Below are 15,728 nucleotides of genomic sequence, written 5' to 3' on the forward strand. Positions count from 1 at the left end.
TCTGAATCCAGAATGTGCCTCAAAAATGTTTTGGTGGAGGGTAAGCATTTATAGGGTACTTGGTTTCACTAGTCTTTGGGCAAAGTATGTTGACTACCATAGCTTATTCCAGAAAAGTACCCTTTAAGGTGCTAGTCAAAGCGAATAAGAAATGTGAACATGGTCACATAGCTAATGTCCTAGTGAAGGTGAGTATTGCTGTAATAAAGCACAATAGTGAAAACAAACTGGAGACGAAAGGGTTCATTTGACTTATGCTTTCGCATCACAGTTCATCATCCAGGAAAGTCAGAGCAGGAACTGAAACCAGGCAGGAAGCTAAAGGCAGGAGCTGATGCAGAGGCACTGGAAGGATTCTGCCTACTGGCTTGCTCCTCGTGGGTTGTACAGTCTGCTTTCTTATAGAACTCAGGGCCATCAGCCCAGGGATGGCACCACCCACGACAGGCTAGGCTCTCCCGCATCAATCGCTGACTAAGAAAATACTTTACAGGCTTGCCTATAACCAATCCTATGGAGGCATTTACTCAATTGAGGCTCCCTCCTCTCTGCTGACTCTAGCTTGTCTCGAGTTTACACAAAACTAGCCAGCACAGCTACTTAGACTCTATTACAGAATATAAAGTAAGATCCATGCATTCTAACCCATGCACATACCTTTCATTCACTAATTCATTTCTCCTTCATTTAATCTATTACTTGCCAGAAGAGAAGTCACTCTGCAGCAGAGGAAAATGCAGGTAGATGCAGGAGTTGAAAGGCATTTGTGCAATGGGCGTGCCTTATGCATCGTCACATGTGACTGTATAAGGTGAACTGCAAGACATCCAGAGGCCTAGCTAGCTTTGTCTAGGTAACTAGGACCAACTTCTCTGCCATCTTTCTTGAGTCCATTTTGTGGAATTTCATATCCACAAGGGCTCTGTGAAGCACCTGTCTCCTCCAACCCTACTTGACAGAGGGGTCACCACAGGAAGAGATGTGAGCGCTGCTTTTCTTTTCCTCTTGCTTTTCCCTTTAGTTTCCTTATGTGCAGTGTGGTCCAAGCCGTATTCTGTTGGAACTCTTCTAAGAATTGCAGTTCTGAAAGCTTTGACTGTGGGAGGCATTATTTATAGACCTTTGTGGTTTTAAGAGGGGAAAAGCAGAGCTTCTAGGCTGAGTACTACTAGGAAGACTGCCTTCACTCCACTTTAGCCAAACACTGTCTTCACCAGTACATTCTCTTATAATGCCTTATAAAATGTTTCTCTTACAACATCACATTAAGAAACCTGCCAGTTTCTAAACCCAGGTCTTTCCTAGCCTACTATATAAAATCCGTGTATCTATTAACAGGAGATTATGTATTAGGCTTTTGGAAGGACATCTTAATAGGAACTGTTTGGCCTTAGTATCAGTGACCCATCTGCAAAGACTTCAGTACGCAAGGGGTTCTTTTCATAAGTCAGAGAAACCTGAGTCTCACTGCTCTTCGGAACCACGGCTTCTAACCCATGTTCCACGTTGACAGCTCCCCTTCTCAAGCTCTCTCACAGTACAGCCTCGCATCGCATTCTAAAGAAGTAGAAAGGGGGAATGTTAAAAGGAAAGGTTAAAAGGCCTCAAAATGAAACCAGCTCGTAATCATTGCAGAGCTCCCACATAACTTTGGCTCTCGTTGGCCAGATTTGGTCACGTGGCCACCCCAGCAGCAGAGGAGGTTGACAAGGGGGGGACCCCTTTAACCAAACATGTTACCTTCCTGTTCACCGTGGTATTATCGTACTAAGGAAGAAGAAAATGGACACTGTGTGGTGTCCATCCCTTGTACCACTTTCCCACACATGAGTCAAGCAAAACGTTCTGTGGGACTCCAAGGAAATGATGTTGGAAGTTAAAGAGAACATACTGGCAAGGGAGGCGCCAAATTAAGTGTGAAGGAAGTGCTGAAGAGGGGTAGATATCTACCTCTTTACAGTGGAAGGCCCCTCTGTACAAAGTACATCCACTTGTACCAAGGGGCTAAATTCCCTGTCCATGTACCACAGGAAGAGCATGAAAGAAGCAGACTATGGGATATGCAGTTTTAAACAACTATCTATTTTAAAATATGCAAGTAGCATTATGCTTCCTGAATTTTGACGGATTCTGAATACCCTTATGTTATTGGTAAAAACAAAATATATGAGAGTAAAAGCACAGGAAATATTAAAAATATATTTTTGCTCCTTTAAAAATATTTGCCAGAGAATCAAACCAACAGTGGTATACCTACAATAATGGCAGGAAGTTTATAATTGCCACACTGTGTGTCCTTCTGCCAACATGTGGTATGAAAGAACATGTGCTTGCTCTCATACAATCGTGAAGGTTAGAAATCTGTCATCAGCCCCAGTAAACGTGAGCTATTGATGGCTCTGTTTCCTCCACAGGCTGAGTCCCTGCCTTCTCCAGCCTTGGGTGGCTCTCCTGGCACAACTTCTCTCACTTCAGATAGCCCGTCTCTGATCCCACTGCCATTTACGTAACTCTCATCCTCCTGAATGCCCGTGGACCAAAGAGATTACACAGCCGACCAGACATTCCAGAAAGCTCACCCCGAGTCAGTTCCTAACTTGATCAAATCTTCAAGGACTTTCTTTCCAAGAATTAAAAGACATAGACACCTTGGAAGGCATAATTCACCTCTGTGCCTTGCAAAAGGAAATATTAGAAAGGCAAATTAATATCTAATCTCAACAGAAAGATTGCACTGAAGTCACACGGTTGATGTTTTGTCTAATCTAGAGTCAAAACAGAAAAAGCTCTCCACAAATGAGAGGGAAACTAATGATCAGCACTGTTAGTTGTTAGGTTACAGTTCAAAACTCTCCTCAGAAACCCTCTCTTCTGCCTGTGAAATCTCTGCCTTTTCTAATCATTCTTTTCAACTTTGTTTCAGAAAAACAAGACAGCAATGCAAAGATTGAAACTATGAAGTCTCTGGTAAAAAGTCTCCCTCCTCCAAATCATGACACCATGAAAATCCTCTTCAGACATCTAACCAAGTAAGTTATATGAGTTTTTTAGTATGTTGTATTATAGATGTTACCTAAATGAGGAACATTTATATTTCTGAGACAAAGGTTCTCCAGTGTGTCCATCAGAGATCTTTACTTTGAGCTAATCTCAAGTTTCCTTCAGAACCTGAAAATATACTCAGGATAGAAAAAAGAACCAAAAAGAGAACTTCTGAAGGTTTTTTATTTTTTTAACATGAAAACGTTTGCCGACTGACTTTTAGAACCATTACCAGGGCCCATTATGGGCCATGTCAACATTGCTATCTATATCATGGTATAAGCATGAAGAGATTCAGATAGGTGTTAAACTACAGCTCCACAATATGCCAAATCCAATGACCAAAGAGACATGACTTACAGTCTCTGAATTTCACTTTGATAAGGCATTATTCATATAGGCAGTTGGAGAGGAGTATCCCAGGAAAATGGCAAAATAAACATCCAGAGGCCCAAATTATCTTGATACTAATGAAAAGCAGAAAGCAGACAGAAAAGGCTAGCATCGATTAAGTAAGGAAGGTGGTCCCAGGAACTGAAGTCTTATCACATGGGTCCTTGTGGATTGAGACAGGCCTAGATTCTATTGTAAATACAAGGATGAGCCACCGAAGAGGCTAAACTGAGGCTCTGGGATGCTAGAGCGGTCGGTCGGGCAGGAGAGTGTGCGTGGGTGAGGGAACACTCTCATACAGGCAAAAGGGAGGGAGAGGGCAGATGTGGGATGAGGTGTTGTGGAGGGAGTAACCTGGAAGTGGGATATCATTTGAGATGTGAATGATTGGAATGATTAATTAAAAAAAAAAAGATTGCTCTGACTCCTGAATGGAGAAGAGACTACAAATGTGAAAGCAGGCATGCCATTGGCTGGAATCTCTAAAAAGCAGGCATGCCATTGGCTGGAATCTCTAGAAAGCAGGCATGCCATTGGCTGGAATCTCTAGAAGCTTAGGCAACACGAAGACAACTTTAGTGAGGTAGTTCTCAACTGGTGGGTCGGGACCCCTCAGGGAGTCAAATGACCTTTTCACAGGGATCGACTAAGACCACTGGAAAACACAGGTATTCACATTACAATTCATAACAGTAGCAGAATAAGTTATGAAGTAGCAATGAAATTAATTGTATGGTTGGGGGGGGTCATTACAATATGAGGAAGTGGATTAAAGAGTAAGCAGCATCAGGAAGGTTGAGAACCACCACCTTAGAGAGAAATGAATCAGGAAATCATACAAGTGGGTCACGCTGGGTGAGCTGTTGCTTGTGGTATGATGTGGAAAGGAAGGAGAAACGAGGGCTGCCACTTTGGGTTTCTGCTTAGGCAAGGTGAGAAATGATAGCATCGCGTACACGGATGGGCAAAGCAGGTTTGAGAGCCCCATTCTGTCCATGTTACATCTGAAACAACAGTTATTGCTTTCTATTTACACCTTTAGTACGGCACAATGTGACACACGCGGTGACATCTCAGCTCTCACTCTACATGCATAGCACCAGTGTCCTGGCTCACAGAACAGTCAACCAAAGCTGTGGGTTTTGCTGTGTGAGATTAAAGTTGCTTAATCACCCGAGTCACTATTTAGGATGAATAATTTCCAGAAACTAGTCAACTACTCCATTCAATTATTTTTAATTGTGAATGCAATACATGCAACTGCACACAAAATACATGAGTAAGGAGCAGTGATGAATATACATTAAAAAAGTGAAATGCCTCCCAGTCATTCTTAGCTTGCTGAGCAGAAGTAGCTAACGCTATCTTATGTACCCTTTCAGACCTGTTTCTAAGCACATGCAAACATATGTGTATGCTGATTCTGGTGCTACAGCACATAGCCCTGCACACATTATTCTGCATCTATTTGCAACCCAGGTATTGCCTTCGACTTCACTGAACAGACTCATCTTACAACTTTAATGATAATGCACCAAGTATGGTTAGGTCATAGCTTGCCAAAGTAGTCACAGCATTAGAGAACACAGAATAACCTAATGCATTGTGTTCATTGTTCTCTCAAAGTTCTGAACATCCATTAGTGTTAGAATGCAGGATAGAAAAATGGAAGATCTTGGCTCTTAAATGAATAGAAAAGAAAGGCTTAGAGCCAAATCCTTGCTCTATACACTGTTTCAGTTATGGCCTCAGACTATCTACAGCTAGATTAAATAATATACCATACCTGGTAGTCATGAGAATGAAATATGAGAATTAAATAATAGAATATAAATATAGAATGTCTAGCACAAGATTAACTATTCCTGATATGTTATTATTTTCCTCTCAATAGTTTTATCCAACATGAAAGGGGTTTTCAAGTTGCAGTTACAAACTAGAGTTCCTACTAATTCTGAGTGGACCAAGTCAAAAGACAAGTCAAAAATTACATTATTTAATATTAAGATATACCCGGTCTTAGAGCTCTTGAGAAATATCCATTACTTAATCTCAATTATTTCCCTTTTTTTTCAACTAAAAGGAAAATAAGAATAAGGTGAAGAGTAGAAATTTTAAAAAAGAAATGAATAAAATGAAGACACTAAAAATTGGCTAACTTCCTTCAGAAACACAGAATCTATATAGTTAGGATCAGGATTCTCTATGGCTAGGCACACAGTTCCTATATAAATCAGCATGTTCTGATATCTAAATGGGCTTCCTAATGTAGTTGGAGCTTTTGTTTGGTTCAGCAAAGCTGGAAATAGATACTTTAAATTAAGATTTTTAGATAAGATTATTGTATTACTTCAAAGCATTCACATTTTGAGATTTATCATCATGGGTGAGAAAAGAAATGTGTTATTCATCAGCCACCGACCTTTCTTGGGTGATGTGGCCATATCCCATCCAGCACCAATTTATAAGCTGAGCTTAATTATGCATACATGTGCATACACAATTATATCTTGTTGAATATTTTTTTAATTTTTGATAAACAGTTGTACCATGTCATCAAGGCTTGAGAGGACTAAATAGAAAGATTATTTAACTAGAATTTTAATATATCTATGTTTGAAAGAATCATTAGACTGTTCCTTATTCTTGGTGCATTTGGTAGTTCTTCATGTGTAGTGTTTATTACAAAACATGTGTGTGTTTCAAAGTTTAGTGAGATGGAGTAAACATGAATTTCCAAATTTGACTTGAACTCCATACTTCTATAGTCAACAGAGAAAAACTACAGTTTCTAGAACTGTGAGTTAAACTCCGCCCTCAAAGCAGAGAAGCTACCAACTGGGAAAGCTTGCTTCAGCACAGCTGGACCAGAAGATGGAGGGAAATCATCCTATAAAAGCCAGAACCTTTACAGGGATGTGATTATACCAAGCATAATCTTATTTAATGACTGTTTAGGCTAAAGAGTATCAGGGTCCAAATATCTCTCTCTCTCTCTCTCTCTCTCTCTCTCTCTCTCTCTCTCTCTCTGTGTGTGTGTGTGTGTGTGTGTGTGTGTGTGTGTGTGTGTTTATTCTCACAAAATAGAGGGAAGGATGTCTCCTTAAACAATATCAGAAATAGCTTTCACAGCTATGTAGCATTGCAATCTCAGGCTTCTCCCTATGGAGAACTACATGCTTCTAGAATACAGAGATGAGAGAAGCAAAAATTATGTGGATTCTTCATCTAAAGATCTTAAAATTGGGGCCAATTCCTGTCGTCAGAGCTGGAGAGAGAACACTCAGAATAAACAGTCATCTGAAAAATACTATCAGTCAAAACATTTACTAATGGCCACTTCTGTGAATTAACATTACAATGCTTGGACCAGGAAGGGCCTGTGACACCTTCTGAATCACCATGTAAGACCCAAGTGCTACCTCTGTAAAATATGTCACAGAAGACTAAAGATAAAGGTAATGGCGTAAAGGGTAGAAAAAAATGGCCAATTTACGAGTGAGTAGTAGCTGGGGAGCGTGGGCCAACTAAGGAGGTAAGTAAGAAATATTCTCACTAATGTGTCTATGACACACAAGTACATGACAGTCTTTGTGTAGAAGAGTCATCTGACAACTGAGGCTCAGCTGGCAGAGATTGGAGGAAAGAAACTCATGAAGCCATATTAATAGTTAATAGTTCGAGTTCAGAACTGGAATGAATTGGACCAAATCTTAAGGGAACAAAGAAAACAGGCTTTGGAGTCCGGCAAAATTAAAATACTCAGATTTATTTTGTGACTTACACTTAGAAAAGCAAAAGCAATCTCAGATTTTTTTTTCCGAGGGAGTAGTGCAAAAGAACACTTAATTCCCTACTCATGGATACATTATTCAGGGAAAGTAAAATTCTCTTAGAATTTAACAATAACTCGTAGAATTAGAGGCTCATACATGAAGTTCAATCTCAAGCCAAAGAAAGAAAGGAAGGAAGGAAGGAAGGAAGGAAGGAAGGAAGGAAGGAAGGAAGGAAGGAAGGAATTCAAACATGTCTGAAAATATCCTTACCAGAATATATTTGCTGGTAACTTTTAGGTGCAAATAAACATTATAAAAATTGTGCATTATAAAAGAGATTAAAGGGGAAGTTTAAAAATCTCCTAAGAAAGTTGTCCAGCTGTTCATGGGATTCCAAGGTGAAAAAAAAATGTTCTGAGTGAACAGGCCGATCTTATGGAAACACGCCAGGTGAATGCCGAGTTAAAAGGAGACTGTTGAGCTGTGGCTACTTTATGAGAGTGGGCTGATATTTAACGTCTCTGTGGTCTTCATAGATATTAAATAAAATATTCTGCAAAAGCACATCTGAGGTAACTTAAATGATGATGACCTAGGACTGGAAGGGTTGTGTATGGAAACCCTGGCGAGGAAGCACTGTATCCACCGTCTTTAGAACGGTACTGTGGACATTTCTGATATACAGTGGGGGTTAGATATGGTTAACCATGAACTTTAAAACCCTGGCGACCTCCTTCTCTCCTTCCTCTGGTCCTCAGGAGTGAGCAGTGGTAGCTCATTTCTGCCCATCCAGTCCTTGGGCTGCTCAGATTTGCTGTGCTTTGGAGCAGGATGTGTTTTTTTATGCTGTCTTCTGGCACTGCGCTCTTTTTCTGTACACTTTGGTCCTCCACCCAACCACAAACACCTGATATCCAAAGATTTGCAGGCTAAGGATATTTTTACTGGAAAATGACAAACATGTACAAATGGTTGTTCTCTCCCTTTCCCTCTCTCCCGTCCTCCCTCCTTCTATCCCTCTATCCTTCCATCCCTCACGTTCTCTCTGTATTTCTTTTCTTCAGGGACAAAGGTAGCAAGTTGTTTGGAATAAGCTGGAAGCATAATGCTTTCTTTGCCTGTGTGTGAAATGTTCCTCATCACTTGGAAGAGCTCATACACTTCCAATAAAATTAATTACTTACATTGTGAGGTGAAGCAATGGTTTCCATCTCCCCATGGGGATTATAAAACATCATTTACTTAGGAGACATCTTGGCACAGAATTCATAAGATTGTGAACTGGATACCAAGGGGCAGTGATCCTTCCTGTGTTGTACCCTTATTCTGGGAGAAGGCTTTGGAGATAAACACTCAAGGCTGGAGGGAAATGATGACTGTAGACCTTTAGATTTATATCTGAATAAAGAGGAGAAAGGAGAAAACTTACAATGGCTACTATCCTATACATCCTGTCTTCTGCTGTTGATCAAGGCTCATCCCTTGGGCATATTTGCCTCTGAGACACAGAAGTTTTTTGCCACTTTCTTCTTCATCAAGATTCTTGGCTTTATCCTAATGTAAAGAACTAGGAATTTGGAACTTGGATTAGAAGAAAGGTTACAGTCCCAATCTCAGCCCTTAGAAGCATAGAGACTTGAGAAGAAAAACAAATACCTTTAATGTTCCTTTTATCCATGTTTAAAATATGTTTTAAATAATTAATTGCTTATTTGTTCGTTAATTGTAAAACCCTAACTTCTACCCCCGTTATACAATTTTAATGGATATCTGTTAGATTCTATGTCCTACAGGAAATAGTGGATCAACAAATTCTCAAGCTTAGACCAAATCTAGACTGCTTCCTGATTTTGTCAGTAAGATTTTATTGAAACACGTACCTGTTACTTATATGTTTCCTGGAATTAAATAGTCACAACAAGTTGAACAACATTCATGTACCTAATACCTAACTTGTTACAGAAGAAAAAGTGTTTGGCCACTGAATTCAAGGTTCAAGGCATGCCCTTCAGTCAGTTCCCCTAATTGCATGCCACACATCATCCCAGTAACACAAATAACCACCACCACCCGCCAATGCATCCTAAATAATAAGAAGCCCTGGATGGTTGGTTACAGGAGCCTCTGTAAGGCTGTGATAATTTTCCTACTCGTCCTCCCTCCTTTCTCTTAATATGCCGTTTCTATCTAAAAAATTAAGGAAATGCTGCATCCTTCAACGATGTCTTTGAAAACAAGTGTCAAAACCCACTGATGCTTCTGCGAGTTTCTCACACTTACAAATAGCACTTTTTGGAAGGGGCAGTGACAGGGCTGCCGCTTGCCGCCACCTTTCTCCTTTTTAAATGGAAAGCACTGAACCCAGATGCCCAACCACGGAAGACAGTCTTCCAGAAGTGGCATCTGGCTTCCTGGCAAGCCCTTCCAGAGAGCTGTTTGGGGAGTGTTGCCTTGTCTCTGGAACTGTCACGTGTATCTGACACCATGGCCTCCCTGGCTGGCAAGTCCAGACAGCTGCCAATTTCTTTTGGTTCACCTTTAATTCTGAGAAACTACTTTACTCATTTTCATTCTTACTGAACTTGTTTTTTTTTTTCCCTTTTGCCCTTAAGAATCCCAGGACAACTTAAGTACCCCTCTGCCTGCTGCGCAACCATGTCTTCTGCAGGCTTCAATCTTTTGAATTTGAATGAAATCCTCAACCATTTAATCCCACATTAAAGTGGTTTGCTTTTAACATGTTCGATGGCTACTTCTTATCAGTGAAGTTCACTGAAAACTGTGGGGTCGTTGCCTGAAAAGAAAAGCAAAACATTCCATCCAAGTAAATTTATTATGGTCTGTACACAAGACATGAAAGTATTCTTGACATTTGTATATTATTTCATTAAATCATATTGGCTCCCACACATTCTTGATCCATGTTACAGCAGGAACAAAAGAATAACCCAGGGCTAGAAAATGAAAAACAACAAGACCATTCACAGGGGTAGGGTGGGGGGGGCTTTATAAATAGCCCCCACTTTGGGAAACTAAATTTTTTTGAAGTAGCTTCCTTTTCTGTTAATATATACCTGTTAATATCTATTTTTTAATTGTGAAGCATTTGTGGGGCTTGTGGATAATTGTGAGGAACAGAGTCCAATGGTAGCCCACGCGACTGGAAGCACTGACAAGGTGCTAACAAGTCCAGCAACATTACCCAGAATGCAGAGGGGAAAACAGAAGTTAGAGCTTCAGGGTGACATCCAGGAATAGTTAAGATGGGGTAACTGCAATTTTCATGTTGCAAATTTTCATGTTATTGGTTTCTTCTTCTTCTTCTTCTTCTTCTTCTTCTTCTTCTTCTTCTTCTTCTTCTTCTTCTTCTTCTTTGTCGTCTTATTCACCTTCTTCGTCTTCTTCATCTTCATCATCTTCATCTTCTTCTCCTCCCTCTCCTCCTCTTCCTCCTCTTCCTCCCCCTCATAGCCCTTCCTCTTCTCCCTATTCCCCCTCCTTCTCCTCCTCCTCCTCCTTTTCATGCAAGAAAAAAGTGCAGATTCTGTATTAGATTTCAGATCTCAGGGCTATAAAGTCTAGGCTGGAAAGTGACTAGGGTGTAGTACTAAACAGGAGGAAATCTCAGCCATAAATAAGATCTGGCCTATGTCCAGTAGCAGACTGGACCCGTGCTTGACTTTAAAGCACTTTACAACTAAGATTTCATGGGCTTAACCTGAGTGAGAGTCTCTGGGGACAAAGGCTCGGGTCAGCCCACTGGGAAAATGGCTTTGGAATCCTCTGCCTGGCAGTGAACTCCAATTTTAGATTGGAATTTGGGGGTTAGAGGACATAATTCGCTAGCATGCAAGAGTCTAGGTTCTATTCCTAGCTTCTCAAAAGAGAAAAATAAAATTTTAAGACTGTTTTCTCTTCAGGTCAATAATATCTGGGGGCCCTATAATATACCCAGATCCTTTTGCTTACATGCAAAAGAAATTCAAAAGCATAGCTCACAAGATCTGCACAGAGACTCTCAGATAGCCTTTGTTTTAATTTCATCTCCTAAGTCTGCCTACACTCTTTGTAACTGAGCTGTTTTCCCAACATCCCTTCTTTTACCATCTCGCCCCCCCACCCCCTGTATCACAATTAGCCTCAAATTCTTTCCATTGTCCTTCATTATAGAAGCACTTACTATCGAAGAACTATTGCCCACGTGATTCATCTGCCCATGTATTCATGAAACAAATATGTATTTGGTACCAAGTGTATTTGCTAAACATGTATCCATGCTGAACTGGAAATAATTTTACCAGGAAAGCAGTAAGTGTCTTGGATGTAAGGACCTTTGTTCATCTGTGGTACTGATGACCCTGCCCATGCTGGAAACGTTCCCGTCCCAGAATCACATTCTTGGGTATTGTATTCTGACTCCCCTCTTCTGACTGCAATTTGCAACCTAGTTGAACTTTAGCAGGCACTCAGTTGGTCTGTCCAATACAATGAGTAAGCTTCGGCTCTTTTCATTTCCTCCCATTGTCACTAACACACATAAAATACTGAGGTACAACAGAACGTCTGTGGAGAGAGCAAAGCATGCTGGGACCCAGACACTAACTAAACGCCTTTTCATGTACTGCTTTTCATAAATTGCTAGTTATGCAACCTTGCCATGTCTTCCCTTTATCAGCTTTGTTCACTCATTTGTTCATTTCATTTATTGATTTTCATTTGTTTCCCATTGTGTTGAGATAGGAAAAAATAAAAGAAGCTGCCCTAAAGAACATTTTAAAATGTGTGCTCTGCTCTTGGGCATCAAATTACAATCAATTTGTTCACATAGTGAAAAGGCATGAAAAAGGAATACCTTACCTAAATGTAAGTTGCTTTCATTTGGACACACATATACACACACACAAACACACACTTCATGTCACAGAAACCATTTTCCTCTCTAGGGCATCCTTTTTTCTAATGAGAACACACACCCGCCCCGTTGGCTTCCAGTTTACCCACTGTCTTCCACTTTCCTTTTCGGATACAGAGGTGTATTTCCCTAATGCTGAGCCTCCAGCCATTCAAGAGTGATCCCAAGCTCCATCCCTCCTGGTTAGGGTCAAGCAGTCTCCACAAAGCTAGTGAGCCATTTTACTGCATATTTTGTGAAATTTTTCTAACTGGGAGAAAGAAGACATAAAGTTCACATTCTGAGCTCTCTAACTTCATCTTCTGTTGCCATCGTAGTGAAAACAGGCAATCCCTAGACCACCAAGCCCCTAGGGCGATTCATACTTTCCTGGCAATCTTAGGATCTTGGTCCAAATCTTCAAGGGAATTTATCCTTCAGTTGCCCTTCTTCCTATAGGCATCAATAAGAAGGCCTGTTTTCTCCATCCTTTAGCATATTCCTTTATTTTTGCATAGGAACTCTCACCCTATGATAAACTACGAGCAGAAGGCTGCCAAAAGAAACTAAAGCAGTAATCATTGTCACAACTAGCAATTTCTGATCCCAGTGCACTTTAACCCAGGAAGCACTAGTACAGAAGAAGCATGCACTCGTAGAGGGCACTGGAGAAAGCTGAATGAAGAAGGAGATGACCAGAGGGGGGCGTCCTGTTCATCACGCAGCCACTTGAAAAACAAAGCTAATTAGCAGTCTGCAGCCACACAGCGCATCAGTTTAATACAAGAAGTGAACAATGCTTTACCTAATTGAAACTCCAGAGCTGACTTAGGTAGGCTGTATGCAATTACACAGATTGGAAGTCAGCCAGGACACCGAGGTTAACAATCTCTCCTTTCACAAAGGGCACCACAGGAACCTTAATGACCACAAGTGGTGAGGGCCCGCCATCCTACATCCTGTCCAAAGAGCTCACCTCTCAGCCCAGGATCCATCAGATGGACTTAATGGTGATGACTAATTGGCTAGAAGAGTGCCCTCTATTGGCTCGGCTGCAGTGCCCTGTAACTCACTCACAAGACTCAGTCAGCAAACAGGTTGGAAGGACTAGAGTGGAGAGCAGAAAGATTGGATTGAGATGGTTGAGGATAGAGAATATGTCAAAGATGCTAGGTGGGAACCAGAGGTTCTTGTAGCCATGAGCATCTTTAAAGTAAGTTGTTATAAAGCAAGCCACCTGAAGGATTTGATTTGAAAACTATGGATTCTGATTCAGGGTCTAGCACAGGCCCTGGGGAATCTACATAAGTAGCTCTCTGGGGGAAAGTACTGCTAGATTGGGGACCAAACGTTCAGAAACCAACTTATACAGGACAGTAAAGAAATTCCCTGTAAACAAAGGAGAGACTGGCAAGGAGAATGTGATCTTGAAAACACAGTATGATACCCCGAGTTATATAATTTGTGTCATTTGTCTTAGGAGCTGAGTGAAGCAAAAACTTGGAAAATCCAAATTTAAAATAGAATCTAAACTCCATGCCACAATGGTTTGATAGTGAAGAAAGGGAAGGATGAATTTGGCCCTTGGATCTGTCTCACTAGTGAGAGTCACCTACCTGACCAGAACAATGTTCATGTTCCTCAGGCACTGGCTATACCAGCAAGGGGAGCCAGCAATAGGCCTATTATGATACCTAAGGACCAGCATCATTGGACTTTCAAAATGAACCAAAGGAAAACAGGATACAGGATTACAGATTCTCGAAGCTTGATTAACCAGTGGTCAGTTAAAGAAGGGGAAAGAGTCCAGAGTTTCTAAGTGCCAGTAAGTGAACAACAGGCCATGTTTTTAAGCTTATTGAAGGCAAACAGCCTAAGAGGCTTTTATGACAAAGCATAGATGTGCTATTAAGGATTCTAATTGTTGATGACATTGGCAATTATGTTCTTTAGTTATTTCCTAAGTAGTTTTTGGAGGAATATCTACATATCTTGTGTCTTTTTAATGATAGAAGCCACTGATATTTGAGAAGAGACACAGATACATGAAAGTAATAACATGGTTCTCTGCTGTAAACTAGGAAAGGTAAATTTTAAATATACATATATCCTTACATATGCGTTAGCTTCATAGCTACAAAATGCTATGACTTGTCAGTTATATATACTATAAAGGATGTTATATATTATATATATGAATAAAAATCATTTGGAATATCAGCTATCTAAAGCTAGTGCAATAGGTACCTATACCAGAAAAATGCAATATTCTCAGTGAATCTGTGTTATGGACCGTCTATTTTGTGGTTCATCATCAATAAAGAAGCTTAAAATTGGAAACTGAGGGATACGCTTTTGTATAGCTACCAATCTAATGGGGTAAGGGTTTAAGAAAAGTGACCAGATTACTACTGCTAAGTAGAACTTGCAATTGATGACTCAACTATCGAAAGCCCAACTGTGACCAAGAGAAGAAGCAATTTCAAGCACAGAGTGACTGGGGATGAGGGTGGGGCTCAGGAAAGTTGGAATCTGATGCCTCAGGTCACAAAGAAGCAACACAGGTTATTGAGCAGTTAAAGAAGATACATTGTGGAGCTAGAGAAATGGGTCAGTCATTAAGAGCATTTGCTGCCCTTGAAAAGATCCAGGTTCATTCCCAGAACCTGTATAGCAACTCACAACCATGTGAAACTCCAATTCCAGGGGAGTCTCACACCTTCTGACTTCTCTGGGAAGCAGGCATGCGCATGACACACATGGACACACACAAACAAGAAGGGGTTTTTTTGTATGTATACATAAAATAAATAAATCTTATAAAATTTAATAAATAAGTCCAATTTACTTTTTAAATGTCTCAAATAATCTAGTGCTACCTTAAAATGAATGTAGGAACAGGAAGTCCAAAAGAGTCTGGAACAAAGCTGGAAATGCATCAGTTACCTAGGATAGCCTTTGTTTTGGTATTGACTGAGAAAATAAGAAGGAAATGGAAGATCTCCTAAAGAGGCTCTGAAATATATGTCTTCCTTGATCTTTTTTAAATGGTCCATGGAGGACTGAAGGGTCTGAGAGAATGCCGAGGTGCTCAACCTGGAGGCTACTTCTCCAGGCTGGAGAGGCCAGTGATAAAACTGAAACCTCTAGAAATTATTACTGAGCACAAACCATTGCCCATGTGCAATTCTAGAAATTTTCTATGTGCTGAGGAAGACACCTCACCACTGCGGAAGCTATGATAATGCTAATCCAGATAGCACAAAATGTCATACAATAAAGAAAGAAGTGCCACATCGCACTGTGAAACAAGCAGAACGAAGTGAGGTGGTGGAGAAGAGAGAGGATGACGTGTGCTGTCAGGGCTCTGTGTGCTGGCAAATAAAAAAGCTTAAACAGCGATCCAGATGCAAACTCTTTCATCTACAATGGTGTCCTGCCTGCAAGATACGCTAGAGCAATGGTGGTGGTACCAACTTTGTAGGGGTAACCAACCAGGTTTCTCCAGGAAACTGAGGGGTGACTACCCTGTTATGGGTTTTTGACATAGTTGAAAAAAATCCAAGGCTTTGAATAGAAAAAGTACTGGACTGACACCAGGAACACCTGAGTTTTCATCCAGGGTT

At 40.6% G+C, this 15,728-nt stretch overlaps 1 protein-coding gene across 4 annotated transcripts in view; it reads left to right on the plus strand.

The window, feature by feature from the left end:
- The window catches only part of Arhgap15 (Rho GTPase activating protein 15), a 603,756-nt gene that overhangs the window by 540,174 nt on the left and 47,854 nt on the right, over window positions 1-15,728 (plus strand). For all 4 annotated transcript variants that reach the window (XM_028752207.1, XM_028752209.1, XM_028752208.1 and 1 more), the window contains exon 13: window positions 2,924-3,029. In XM_028752207.1, the coding sequence (XP_028608040.1) occupies window positions 2,924-3,029 (106 nt within the window). The remainder of the gene's footprint in view (window positions 1-2,923; window positions 3,030-15,728) is intronic.

This window comes from Grammomys surdaster, unplaced genomic scaffold (genome assembly GCF_004785775.1).
Source record: "Grammomys surdaster isolate TR1022 unplaced genomic scaffold, NIH_TR_1.0 125888, whole genome shotgun sequence".
Taxonomy (NCBI): Eukaryota; Metazoa; Chordata; class Mammalia; order Rodentia; family Muridae; genus Grammomys; species Grammomys surdaster.